Raw genomic sequence first — 14,832 nt, forward strand, 5'->3', positions numbered from 1 at the left:
GCATTCCAAACGCCGGAGGAGGCGCAGAAATACCCAGCAGGAAGAATATCATCCTGTATTTCCATTTGGCTCTCATGCACAAATTGTCCCACCTCAACTATGTATGCCTGCTGGTCATCCAACGTGATCATGGGCCTCTTGGTTGCTTATCCGATTAGTTTTCTCTTTTGAGCTGGGAAGGTAAAGGTCTTGGTAGATTTGTTGTGGTTTTATCCTCTCTCCATTTTTTATGATTGCTTGCACAGTGCACAGGGAGATGTGTAAATGTTGCAACATTCTAAAGTATTCAATTCCTGCTTTGAGCTTTTTATCCTGGACCAGCCTGAAGTGTTCGTTGGTCTTCATAATGCTCTGTTCTCTTTTTACGGACCTCTGAACCCATCAAATAGCAGGTGCAATCAAACTGAGACTTAATGACACTGATGCACTCTGATTATCGTTGTTGTTCATTGAGGTAGACATTGGATGATTCAGAAGTCATCAGAGAACTTCTGGAGTCAGTTGGCTGAGCCGAGAGAACATGGAGACGATATTGTACTTTCGATAGGCACTCTACAAGAGTGGTGTTCTGCCGTCCAACCGCTGCTGAAAAGGTAGAGTGGATTTTCAAATGGCTTCACATTTTTAATCTTTCTTATGTTTAATCTTTTTTTTTCTTACACATTTAAAGAACTATGCTTGTTTAGGTACAACCATTGAAATCATTGTGAAATATGAAAATGGTGTCTGCTTAAGTTCTTTTTATTTTTTAAAAACATTTATTATAATGTGTAGTATCTGTAGATTTTTGTTGTGTGGGTAAACCTTCTGTTCATTCATTCATTATCTGCAGCACTTATCCTCAGTAGGGTCAAGGGGGTGCTGGAGCCCATCCAAGCTATCTTCGGGCAGTGGGCAGGGGACAATTCGCCCGCTCATTCACACCAAGGGGACAATTTGGACCGGCTAATTAACCTGACATGCAGGAAACCCACGCAAGCACGGGGAGAACATGCAAACTCCACACAGGGGGTTCGTTCGATCTCATGACCTCAGAACTGTGCCGCACACGCGCTAACCACTGCGCCGCGGTGCTGCCCACCTTATGTTCATATTTGGGTTATTTGAGTACACGTTTAATTCACATTTGGTGTGCTGACAAGAGAATAATTACTTTGTATGGGGAAGGATGTTTCAGTAGTCGAACAATTCCATTTTCTCAAACAGATAATGTTGTCCTGGAGAGGGATGGGTGCTACCAGGCTGTACTTGTCAAAAACACACAACAGGAAATGGTGTCCCTATGACCCTAGTGATTAAGGGGTCTGATCCAACCCAACCCAACCCAACCAGCCAATCAACCAATCAACCAAATGGAAGAAACCCAACCAATGAACCAACCAAATGGCAGAAACCAAACCAACCAACCAACCAACCAACCAAATGGCAGAAACCAAACCAACCAACCAACCAAATGGCAGTAATCAAACCAACCAACCAACCAAACTAAATGGCAGAAACCAAACCAACCAACCAACAAACCAACCAACCAAATGGCAGAAATACAACATACCAACTAACCGGCCAACCAACCAAATGGCAGAAACCAAACCAACCAAGCAACCAACCAACCAACCAACCAACCAACAAACCAACCAACTAACCGGCCAACCAACCAACAAAATGGCAGAAACCAACCCATTAAGGTACAAAGCAAAATCCGCAATGGTAGAACATCACTCTTTTTGGTGTGTCTATGAGTCATCATCTAACACTTAAATGAACATGCACAGTGTGACTTTTTTGCATTAAACTGGTGTTGCTCCAACACTTTTTCGTGTTGAATATTAATTAAGTGTTGCATGTTCCAAAAAAATGACCTATTAACACTCATGGGTGTGGAAAAACACTTTCAAATGTTAATCTTCAATGAATCACAACAGCTAATAATTCCTTATATAGGGACGTTGAAAGTGTGACAGTCTCATAAAAACAATGGGAACATGTTATGATTTTTTTAAGGGAGAGAGTATTATTTAGCGCCTCTTAGTTTGAGAAAACAAAAAAACTGCCTCTGTGGGGATTGGCGCACACACTGTTTGCTGTGGGGGGCAGGAGAGTCACGCTAGTGTCCACTTACATACACAATAATAAATGAATGGGATAGTGTATTCGCTGCCAAGACTGCCCTCATTACTACATCCACTTTTCTTTGGGTGGCCAGAGCGTGTCCGTGGGTGGGCACTGCCCAACCCTACCCCTCTTGGCAACGCCCTAGACACGCTTTTTCGTCTCCTTCGGGGTTTGGGTTGGTATCTGGATCAGCACGCCTGAGAAATCACTCTTTACCACCCAAAACCTTGTCTTTTTTTTCTTGCCTTTTTCTTTTCTTTTTCCCCTACTTTTTTATTCCTCTTTGTGTTCTTTTTCCTTTTTTTTTTTCATTTGTTTTTCTTCTCGTCTTTCTCTTTCTTCCCTTTCTTCCTTTTCCACCTTTCTACCTTCTTTTTTTACTTTTTCCCTTGTGTACTCTTTCTTTACCATTCTATATTTTCCCCTTTTTCCTTCATTTATTTCCCGTCTTAATCTTGTATTTCTTTTTTTTACCCTTTTCTTTGTCTCTTTTCCTCCATTATATTTTCCTTTATCCTCTTACTTTACCCTTTTCTCCCACTTTTTGCCTCCTCCCTTTTTTCTCTCACTTCCTTTCTCTTTTTCTCTTTTCTCGTTTGTCTTTCTTTTTATTCACAAAACGCTAAATAAGAAAAGTGGTCCCTTTGCAGATTGTGTTCTTCCTTGTGCTTTTTATTACTCGTTTTGCAATTGCACTATACGATACAGCGACATTTTTGTGGTCAAATATTAAACACTGTCCCTTTAAGTTTAAGGCCACTTAAAGTATGTGATGCGATCTGCGAAAGGGGAGCCATTAGCTGGCCATCCACAAGGTGAAGGGGATGAAGAAGGCAGGAAGAGCAGTCCCAGAAGAGACCCCGAAGCAGGCCAGGGACAGAAAGCCCACGAGAGCCGCCACTGCCGCGTTCTTCTGGTCTCGGATCACAGACTTTAACCATTGGCAGAACTGAAAGAAGACACAAAAAATATCATCAAACTGCTTTGCGTCAGCAAATAATGACTCATTCAAAAAAAAAGTCCAATTTAAAGATTCAGAGAACGGAATCAAACACAAATCATGCGAGAATTTTGCACTCAGAGTGGAAATTGAGAAAAAAAATACCAAAAAAAATCAAACTTAGTTCTCATCTAGAAATGCGAGCGTCTCAATTTTCAAAGCGGCACACGACTCCCATCTAGTGGAGACGATCAGAGGCGGTTCTGCACTAAATGACTCCCTGGGCGAAACCCACTCCAGAGCCAAGCACACCTTCCCCACTCAATCATTGAGAGATATTAACACGAGTAAAACAGGTCGATATTTTTGTCAATCGCACAAATTCATTATTAAAGAATATAAAAACACTATAAAAGAAATGACAAATATTTATAAAAAATCCTTAAATATTAAAAACCAATTCGGTACATGCACTACCATAAACATACCTGTCAACCTGTACAGTTTTGCCGTACAAAGTACGTTTATTATGCATTTTAAGACGTGTACGACGTACAAGAAATTCTGTACGGAAAAATGCAAATTTGTCAATGATGGGTATCATCCGGTATACACCGACTATCACGAAACGGCAAATCAATCGAGTCAAAGATGTTCGCCGCGGAAGCCTCTATCTCGGTATCGTTTTTTTCATTGCAAACGAAACGAGCGGTTTGATGCTACTGTGCGCATGCGTCTGCTGTCTAGGAATTTCCCATCATGCATCATTCTGTGTTAGTTGTGTAGTGAAAGGAAGCCCGTCTCTTTTGAGAGAACCGGCTTTTTCGGCTCAACTCATTAAAAAGAGCCGGCTCTCAAACGGCTTACTTTCTTTGATGCATTATTTCACGAATTATTATGTTGTATAAAGAAGTTAAGAAAAAAAGGAAGTATAAATGGAGAAAATGAAAAAAGACAGGTTTGTGGTTATCCCTTTAATCAGTATAATACCAACAGTAATTTAATGCAGAAAATGAATTCATAATTTGAATAAGAAAATGTCTTATTTATTCCTTCTACAGTGAACGTCCAAGCGACCAACTTTTTTTTATAATGATCCTCATTCATGTCGAGCAACTCAGTATCTCACAACAAAATGTTAATTAACAATATATATGATATAACGAAACACATGTACAATATAACATGTTAAAGTAAACAAATAAACACGTTTGAAAAAAAATATGGTGTAAGATTATTTAGTATTTTGTAAGGGAAAATACGACATTTTGTAAGGGCATGGAGACCTGGAGGTTGAAAGGTATGCATAAAAGCGGAAAATATCCCCCAAAATGCTTAAATAATACTAATGCATTCTATAAATAAAGATGGCAAATATTTATCTAAAATGCTCAAATAACAAATAATAATTTATGTTTACTTTCCACTTGTCTGGAGTGTAAACATGCCCATCCCCCAACTGGCACTCACAACAAGCGACTAAACCAATTCACCCGACTGCTTTCATAAACAATTCGGGATCACATATTTTAAATAGATAGATAGATAGATAGATACTTTATTCATCCCCGTAAGGAAATTCACACTTCCAGCAGTATCCTTGTGTAGAAAATAAAAAATAATAAAGTAAAAGAAATATAATACATAAATACCCAATGTAACGTGTTGATATAGAGTATTTAAATAATGCTACATGAAATACACACTGTAATAAAAATAGGGTCATATGCAAACGTGGGGGTGGGGTTTAATGCGGGCTTATACTCCCCCGGGTGGAGTTAAAGAGCCTCATGGCATGAGGAAGAAATGATCTCCTCAGTCTGTCCGTTCACATAAGCGGTTGGCCTGTATTTTCAAAGTTATGAATAATGTGCCTTATTTGGAAGACTAAGGCCGCCAAATAATTAATTTCTGTATAGTTATTAGAGAAGAGCTGAGGCCAGAGAAATTTAGAAATTTAGGCCAATTGTGGCTTTAAATGTCAATCATTAAGTCAGGCGGGCAGGGGTTCTCTCTTACCGTTTTTCTTTTCTTTTTTTATCCCTTTTTTTCTCTTCGCGGAGGATCTGCACAGCATGCATAAGTCATTATTTAGATAGTTTGGTAAGCATGTTCTCTATCAGTTTTACTCCAAATCACTAAATCCAAAGAATATTTCATCCTCGTTATTGAGGTAAAAGACACGTCGCTTCCTCCCTCCACCTCCCTCACATAAGTCGTCATTTCCGCTTCTTGCCAATAGCTCACAAGCTTTACAAACTTTTTCTGATTTGGCCAAAAAATATTTGCAGCTTGTAATCTGCAGAATAAGATTTTATTTTCGGTGGCATTTCGTTCGGATTCACTTTCGGTTTTGTTCACTGCACGTCGCCAAAATACGCACTTTAGGACCAAAACGCGCATCTCGGTGTTGCACTTGCAGTGCAATGAGCTCCTGCATATCCATGTTAAACTGGAGACATGTTAAGGATTTTATACATTTGACTACAAGGGATTTTATACAACTGAATACAACTTACATTTATTAAGTGCAATAAAGATTTTCACTGAGTGGGCTTCAGGTCACGCTGTTTTGGCTGGGGAATTTTGATACCAGGACTCGATGTTTTGAAAACAAGGCCCTGATGATGTTGAAACGCTCGGTGTTGTTTTGGTTAATTCAAGACATCGCGGCGCTCTTCTCAGAGATGGTGGGGCCCACGTGGGGGCTTTCCTGGTACGCCCATGGGAGGAGCCGGCACACCAGCTTGCGGAAAAAACGTGGGCTGAGAGAAGGCTTGACAGAGACTCGAGCGACACTAATTCGGCTGATTCGGCCATATTCGATGGAGTTCACTTAGTTAAATTATTTAAGAAATTAAATCTGCCCCCGTGTGAAAAGGCTGGTTTCTTGTCCATCTTTTCCATCAAGAAACGAGCGTGCATTGTTAGGTGAATGTACGTTGTGTTTGGTTAATGGAGTCATATAACTTATTTGAACAATTTGGTAAACGGTACTTTTTAATATTTAATTTCCTAACACATGGTAATACCTAGTGCCACTGGTTAAAAACCTTTGAAGTATGTGGTCAAAACTTGCTAGACCCGGTCTAGACAAAGAGAAAATGAGAAAGAAAGAGGGAGAAAAAGAAAGAAGATATATTGCGAAAAAGAGAAGAAAAAAACGAGAGGAAAAGGGAGAGAGAAATAAAAAAAAGAGAGCGAACAAAAGAGAGATAAAGAGAAGGATTGAGAGAGAAGACAAAAAAGAATGTGAGAAGAGAAGAAAAAGAGGCAAATATAGAAAGAAAGAGAAAGAGAGAGAAAAATAAAGAAAGTAAAAGAAGGGAATGGAGGAAGGGCACAAATAAACATCCCATGACTTGACTTGATTTGAGGGACTGAGCCCCAAGTAAACCCCAAGCTGCGTAGTTCAGCCGAAACGCACAGTGAGGCGCTGACGTACGCTCGGCCGTAGTAAGGCTCCGTGTTTACTTCCGCGGCAAATTAAAGCTTCGGGTCTATTTCGGGCCCGGTTATCAAATCAAGTTAATCTGGCGGGTTCGGGTTTATGTACCAGCGACTCGGGTCGGGTCGGGTTGAATTTATTTGGCCAGATCCTACCTCTAATACAATACAGTGAATCCTTCTCCTCCCCTGAGATAGCCAGTCAGAGGTGAACTGTCCCCCTTGTCGCGCCACCCGTCCTGTATGCTTTTTCTCGTCTCTCTGCACACCTACACAGCATCAAAGCTGAAGCAAAGGGACGTCCATTTGACAAGAGGCAATTTAGCTAGAAAGAAGGTCGACATTTAGCTGGATAGCTAGCAAAAATGTACAAAACTAGCTAAATAGCTTGCTAAATAGCTTGCTAAATAGCTTGCTAAATAGCTTGCTAAATAGCTTGCTAAATAGCTTGCTAAATAGCTATAAAGACAGGAAGCTAGCCATCTACAAAGTTGAAAAAGTAGCCATATATCTTGCTAAAAAGTTGTGCATTTTTGGCTCATTTGCTTTATAAAACCCCAAAATTGGAATTTAGTTTGTTGTTTTTCCTGTAAAAAAACAAACAAACAAATAAATAAATATATTCATTCAATACACAAATAAATTGCCATTTTACTCTCTCAATTAATTGCTTAAAAATTCCCGGCTCTTCCGTGTTATATGTCAAAGTGTCCTTGGGCAAGACACTGAATCCCTAATGCCCCCAATAAGCAGGTTAGCGCCTTACATGGCTGCGTGGCCGCTATCGGTGTGTGAGTGTGTGTGTGAATGGGTAAGTGTGAAGCACATTGTAAAGCGCTTTGGGAGGTCTTTATTGACTTGAAAAGCGCTATAAAAAAGCCGACCATTTACCATTTACCGTTTTTAGATTATTTTTTGCCCATGAAGCTCATGAACTGGAACTTATTTATTTAAATTTCCAAAATAACAACTTATCATGTTATTACTACGTTGTTACTATGTTACCGGTTTAATTATCAACATTAGGGTTACCTAGACTCAGTCAACCAACAAATGAATAATTTTAGGGAAAAAATTAAAATGACCCAGCACTGGGTGAGCCAGGGCCGCAGGCACCTTAACTGTCTCTAGGGGACGCCCTCGTGATCCAGCATAATGCATTGTGTTTAATTGTATTTCACGGATGAAACGTGAGTGAGCTTCCATGTAAATTCATTTAAATCCAAATGAAAATTAAGTATGTGCCAATAACCTCATTTGAATTCATCTTCAGTACTAATAGCATTTGCACATAAAAGTCTCTTTTGTAAAAAAATTAATAAATACGATGGATATTTTATTATTTGACGTCGCTATGTTGTGTTTGGAGGAGAGTGCTAAAAAAAGCACATGGAATATCACAAACTATGGAGACCCAAAGTGACAAAACTACATTTTTTCAAACAGCCTTTCAGAAAATGTTTGGTTCTTTCCGTAGCAGCAAGATGACTGACACTAATATCAACCCCCTCAAGGTGAGGCTCATGTTGTGTGTTAGGGTCGTAGGGTCACCATTTCCTGTGGTGTCTTGGGCAAGTGCAGCCTGGGGGCGCCCATCCCTCTCTAAACCAACACATGTTTCCAACGTGTCATTTTTAAAATGAATCATTAATTAATTTGGTGCTTTTTAGAGAGCCGAGCCAAAAGGAACCATTTTTCTAAAAAGTCTGGAAATTCCCATCACTAAAAAATATAGATGTATAAATACAGACGGTAAAATACTTTATTATTCTTTCTGGTAATATAGTCCTGAAACAGCCACATATTAAATGAACTAAGTGTTTCCAACCCACGGGTATGTAAAAAAGCAAGTTTGAATTAAAGTTCATGTGATTTTGCTTGTTTTTAATTTACTATTTAAAGGCTCAAAATATTACACATTGTGCCTTTAAATACCCAGATAATTCCCCTACATATGCATGACAAATTGCCATTTGAGCTCAATCTATATTCATATTTCTTTTAAATATTTCTTTTATGGTCAAAATGTGAAACTGGAGTGCCACCTCCAATTTCGTTGTCACCCTCTTCTATTCGGCAGCGTGTTGGGGAGGCAGCGTCAAGAGGAAGGATGCCTCTCGTCTCAATAAACTGGTGAGGAAAGCGAGCTCTGTTGTGGGCACAGAGCTGGACAGCCTGACAAAAGTAGCTGAGAGACGGGCACTGGAAAAGCTGCGGTCAATCATGGACAATTCATCACATCCACTACACAGCATTATCTCCAGACAGAAGAGCAGCTTCAGCGACAGACTTCTGTCACAGTCTTGTACCACGGACAGACTTAGGAGATCTTCTCATGCCATGAGGCTCTTTAACTCCACCCGGCGGAGTAAAGGCCCACATTAAACCACACCCCCCACATTGCATATCACCGTATTTTTATTGCAGTGTGTATTCTGTGTAGCACTATCTAGATACTCTATATATGGGTATTAACACGTCACATTGGGTATTTGTGTATTATATTCTTTTTGCTTTATTATTGTTTTGTTCTCCAGCACAGGGATGCTGCTGGAAGTGTGAATTTCCCTGCTGGGATGAATAAAGTATCTGTCTATCCATCTCTCTATGTTCAACCCATTTTGTAACAATGATAATAAAGGTATATTCTATTCTATTCTAAACTCGTGGCTCGGGTGCCAAATGTGGCCCACAGGAGCTTAAATGTCGGAACGTCGAAGAATATATGGGTTGAAGGAAGTGCTTTGACCAAAAACTACATTTCCCTCATCACTGGTAACCACCATACCTAAGAACTGACTACTAAGGGGCCGGTCACACAGACATTTGCGGCTGAATCACGGCTAAAATTTTGCGTTTTTTTTTTGCCCGTGGTTGCCCGGGATGGAAAATGCGCAAATTTGGCCAACCCGCCGTTCATCTGTGGTATGGCCGGAAAAAAGACGCCGGCGACTGTTCCGCTTCCTCATCGCGTCATTTCTGCGTCATTTTCTCGTGTGGAGCCGGTGTTGTGCCCAAATCCGACTCCTACGCAACACATCCACCCCCCCCATCCCCCCACCCCCACCCCCTCGCATGAACGCGCATTCTGCTGCGATCGCTTCTGTTGGAAGCGTGCATTGACGTTGGTGACTTTTTCATCCGCGTTGACAAACGCATTTTGTAGAATACGATCGCACTTTATTGTTTAAATAAACGCGTTATATAGACAAGGATCTCCCAATTGTTATAATTGGCTCGCATTATAGTTTTAATAAGCGTTTCATATAGAATACGATCGCTTTCGTTGGAAGCGCAGCAGAATGCGCGTTCACGCAAGGGGGGGAGAATTTACGGTTCGATTACGTTCACATCAAAAACGGAATGGTTAAAGTTGTATTTCATTTCCAACAAATGCAAGACGAAGTGGTTTCAATTTTATGTTCGTTAGAAAATAATGTTACTTTCCCTAAAATTGAGATGAAACGAGGTAAACGTGTTTGTAAAAGCGAGGGTATGCAAATCTCAGCACCGGGGTGTAAAAATCATAATACACAAGACGCAGTCCCGTGATAATCAAGATTTCAGGCAATAGTATCATCTTTATATTATTATCTTGAAAAGAAATGTCAAGAAATGAAATTGGATCAAGACGAGGTCACTACGCTGATGGTTGGGGGGGGAGTGGGTGGGGGGGGTTGCTGGGGTTTAGGTGTTGTTGGTCTATTTTCTTTAATCACTATTTATTATCGATCATTTCATAATTCGCTACAAAGCTTAGGAGCCGGGATTCTTACTCTCGGCCAATAGGCCAAGTTAAGGTCCTGGCTTTATGGCCTTGTTGCGGCCATTGCGAATGCACCGAAAGATTTATTCGAAATGAAGAGAAACTACGCTGACGGGGATCCATGTTCACCCCCTTGACGTCACGAGCACAACTGATGCTCGGCATTCGCGCTGTTTATACGCGGAGAAAGGCGTTTGACTGTCACACGCGTAACACGCTAATTTCACGTAATAACACCGCGATACAGGCGCAAAACATGCTATTACCATGCTCCACCCACGATTACCCGCTGAAATTTCCCGTCTTACCCATGTGTAAGCACGCCCTGGCCGCGGCCAGAGCACGTCGTTTGCGCGTCATTTCCGCGTCATTTCCTCGTGTTGACCGCGTGTGCGGCACGCGGTTTAACACGTGCTCAAACTTTTGAGCAGCTCAAAAGTTTTGAACGCGGCCAACCACGTGAAAATTTCCGACCGCGAGTAAAGCACTGCTCTATCTCGTCTATATGGCGGTCTCTAAACGTCCAGCGGCGCTCAACATCAACTGCTTCACGGCCAGGAATTTCTGGCCGTGGTTCAGCCTCAGTACGCTCGTGAAAGATTGTGTGCCTGCGCTCTGAAAATTTGAGCAGTGTCAAATAATTTCGCGCTGCCACCTGCGCACGAATTTTCGACTGCGTGTTAAGCACCGCTGTATCTTGTCTGAATGGCGATCTTAGTGCGTCCAATGGCGTCCGCCTCAAAGGCAGAAATTTCTGGACGTGATTCAGCCGCAAATGTCTGTGTGACCGGCCCCTAAGCGGGGTAGTGCTTCCATATCAATGCCAGTGAGTAGAATTGAGAAGTGAAGTACCCCCAAAAAAATCCAAGAAGATTTTGTTGTTTTTAGTTTCCAACATATTCTAAATGTGTAGCAATTTTTTTTCCGATGCATCTGTAATGCTTGTGACTTGAAATATTCACTAAATGAATTATTTTACATGAAAGAGTAGTTACATTTACTTTAAATACCCTTCAACTGCATTTAGTTACACGCGTCCCTTTGAGGACAGCCATTCTACTAACGCGGACCTCGGTGAAAATGAGTTTGATACCCTTTGAATAAGGGGTCTTAAACTCGCAGCCCAGGGGGCAAATACAGTCCCCAAGGATGATAGTTTGGGGTCCCCCGCCGGACAGTCCATGCTAGTGTTCGCTAACATATACAATATTATATAATTGGGATATTATATGCACTACCTGGACTGCACTCACTGCCACAACTTTCTTTGGGTGGGTAGAGCGTATCTGTGGGTGGGCACTGCCTGTCCCACCGTCCCCTGGTAACGTCCCTGATTTCTACAATATTATACAGTGGTACCTCTACTTACGAATGTCTCTACATACAAAAGGCTCCGGTTGCAAAGTACCTGAACGGGAAAATATCGCCTCTAGTTACAAAATCAAAAATATAGTATAATACGTAATGCCCTTTGAAGCTCCCAGTTTCCCGAATGTAAACAACCGGGCTAATCTGCCTGGCAAATTCAGTGCGCATGCATGCTCCAAACATGCTCTTCGTGTCACCGTCACAGTTCAAAAACGAGGAGGGGTTTAGGCAAGATTACAGGGAGGACGACGCAGCCATAATTCAATCAGCCCAGGTTAAAGACATCCAAGCAAAAATCTCAGAATTTGTGGAAATGAAAAAGTGTTGACAAGTCGGGCTATCGCTACATCTGCCTCGTGTATTTCTGACGGATTGTCCGACGTCATTGGATCAGTTTTTCAAGAAACATGAGGCCAAAAGGTTAAATGAAATATTTTTTTCCTTTATTCTTAGATGTTTTCTTTACTTGTATGCCTCTCGTTTAATGTTTATTGTGCAGTAATCTAATTTGAACACGTATTTAACAGGTATTTCATGTTTTGATGCTCCTTTCTGATTTATTAAAAAAGATACTTTACTTTGGCGGGGCTGGGAACGGATTAGTGCATTTACATTCTAAATGCGTTTCTACTTAGGATGTTTTCAGGTTACAAAGCTACTCCCAGAATGAATTAAGTGGAGGTACCGCTGTACAAGTTATTCCACAATGTCTGTACCGTTGCTTGGTGAGTACGTCTTTATATCACATGAATTTATTAACTCCCATAAAATGATATAAAGCGCTTTCCTTGCATTGGCCCACCTGTTCCGTCTGGAGGCTGCGCGCATCTCCGTAGCGGCAGCAGGTGACGAAATGCTCGCAGTTGTTCCACAGCAGACTGTAGGGGACGCTACCGAGCAAGTTCTCGGCCCGCCGGGCGACCTCCTCCGCGTCGGGAGGCTCGCGATCGACTTTCTCCAGCGCGTGCGCGTTGAGGCGCACGCTCGCCCCGTAGGCAAAGTCCTCTACGGAGTCCACGCGCACGCTCGCGCGCTTGGCGAGCACGCCGAGCAGCAAGCGCGCGTTGGTAACAGGGCCGCGCAAGAGACGCGCGTCTGCCGTCACGGCCGGGAGGATGTCCGGGATGAGGTGCGCCACGCGGCCGTCGCCCACGTAGATGCCCGAGTGCGTGAAGAGCGTGCGCGCCACTTCGAGCAAGTCGCCGCGCCGGTAGACGTGCGCGCGCTGGAGGGAGGGCGGGGGCGCGCACGTCGTAAAGAAGAAGGCGATTTTGTCCAGCAAGAAGGTGAGCGCGTCCAGCATGACGTCAGGGAGAAGAAGAAAACTTTGTCCTGCGGGAAGGTGAGGCAACACGCGCGCCTGATGCTCTCAATGGGCACATTGGCACCAGGGGCGGGGTCGGATGGGAGTGGCGACTTTTCGGGATGGAAATGCTTGCGCTTTACTAGTTAAAAATCGGGAGGTTAAGGCGCTGCACGCCACCATACCTGTCAAGTTTAGCCAGTTGTTCCCCTTGTTAATGATTGCAAATCCCCTTATTAAGGAATAATAACTCTTGCAAACACACAGTGTAGGGCACGTTGCTGAAAAAAAGTACATGTATTAAAAAAAGGTAGTTGCGTGACCCCCCAGATCACTGACACCCAAAAGTAGCGCGTTACTCTGAAAGGAACTATTACCATAAAAACCTACATAGAAGCCGACCTCCTAGATCCCAGAGACGCTTCTTCCCCATCGCCACAAAGGCACAAAACTGGAAAAACACATCTTAAGACAATTTATTTTCTCTTTTGTTGTTGCTGAATAAAACTGAAGAAAATACTATCGCACGGAGCGGTGGAAAAATGTAATAATATCAACTTATATACTCTTGTAAATGAGTATTTTTTAAATTACTGTTAAATGTCTTTGCACCAATTTTCATTGCACTGTTGTTACAATGCACTTGATCTTTCATTGCATTATCTTAGGCCATATTTTCAAAGCACTACATTGTAATTATTTTTTTGTCCATTTATCCTGATTGTCTTTTTCTCTCTTAAGTCTTTATTACATATTTTACTCTAGTGTGCAATCTGGTTTCTTATATGTTTCACAGCGTTGATATCAACAACAATAAAGACAATTCCATTCTAAAACTCCTGTATAATAGCCACATAATAAAAGAAAATGTGTCCGCACACCGGTGGAAGGAGTCAAGCCATCATATTCCTTAGTTTGCAAAGAAACACTTAGCCGAGACACTTCATATCCAGTTTGTCTTTAAACCACGTGAAGATTCACTTCTCTGTTTGTCAGTAATGTCCAAAAACCTTTTTTTCTCTCCAGGCATATTGCAAAAATAATTTCAAAAATACAAAGACCAAAATTTAGTGCTCACATTGATATCGTTGTTCCTGGATAAGCCACGCAGAATACCTACACGTTGCCTATTATTTGCTCGTGGTGACACACAAACAAATATGTGAAAACTAACTGATCCCCTGATTTCAGAATTTCTTTTATAGTTGTAAATACATCTTAGATGGATGTACATACAGTGGGGAAAGTATTAGATGATCAGTAGGAAGAAATGACACGTTTTCATACTCTTTGCTTGAGACAGCCCATTCGTAAATGTATTCAGTTGTATTTTGCAAGTAGATATACACATCCTAGTTTTGTTCAATTGTTGTCGCCAGTGTAGTTTTGTTGGCGGACGGAGCATTGCAAGTGACTCCGAATTGCAGTAGATATTGTGATTCACAACATGCTTTTTAAATGTATTTTTAAAATGTAGCGGAGTAACGTACCACATTGTAGCGACTGATGAGCTACAAAATTGTATCGATCCTGCGTTACGGTACTCATTACAGAGAAAAGTAATTGTTTTCCATGAACGCGTTCCTTTGAATTAAGCCTAACACTGCAAACACAACGCAGCACCTATTTACTCACATCAAGACAACTATGTAGAATGAAAACAAATATAATTTGTGTAAACAATTCCTTTTTATATACCAACTGAACAACAAAAACAATTCATTTAGCATCTTTCTTTTCCCAATTGAAGTGAATTTAGTGTTGCTTATTGTACGTGCGGTACAGTATCACTTCCCATTGTCTACCTATAATCTATATGTACTTGTGAGAGTGAGGAAGGCAGAGGAGAATTTTGTAAATCTTTTTCATCAAAGGAAAGCGATCTTACTTGAAAGC

The 14,832-nt window shown here is 41.5% G+C and overlaps 1 protein-coding gene across 1 annotated transcript; it reads right to left on the reverse strand.

Annotated features, from left to right (window-relative positions):
* Positions 1-2,846: 2,846 nt before the first annotated feature.
* On the reverse strand, positions 2,847-13,236 carry LOC148356866 (lecithin retinol acyltransferase-like). Its single transcript, XM_088347981.1, has 2 exons — positions 12,436-13,236; positions 2,847-3,061 (listed from the first exon to the last, which is right to left on the reverse strand). Exons 1-2 carry the CDS (start codon positions 12,934-12,936, stop codon positions 2,909-2,911), a joined length of 654 nt encoding a protein of 217 aa, XP_088204107.1. The 5' UTR covers positions 12,937-13,236; the 3' UTR covers positions 2,847-2,908.
* Positions 13,237-14,832: the final 1,596 nt, after the last annotated feature.

The sequence above is a fragment of the Urocampus carinirostris genome, chromosome 11 (genome assembly GCF_059441175.1).
Source record: "Urocampus carinirostris isolate Australia breed hairy pipefish chromosome 11, RoL_Ucar_1.0, whole genome shotgun sequence".
NCBI classification, from domain to species: domain Eukaryota; kingdom Metazoa; phylum Chordata; class Actinopteri; order Syngnathiformes; family Syngnathidae; genus Urocampus; species Urocampus carinirostris.

Bases quoted from the DNA above. Each gene is read 5' to 3' on its own strand.
- LOC148356866 (XM_088347981.1), bottom strand. From the start codon at position 12,936: ATGCTGGACGCGCTCACCTTCTTGCTGGACAAAATCGCCTTCTTCTTT. The intron at 3,062-12,435 runs GTGGGCCAATGC...GTCTTCTTTCAG, and splicing joins GCAGCCTCCAGACGGAACAG to TTCTGCCAATGGTTAAAGTC.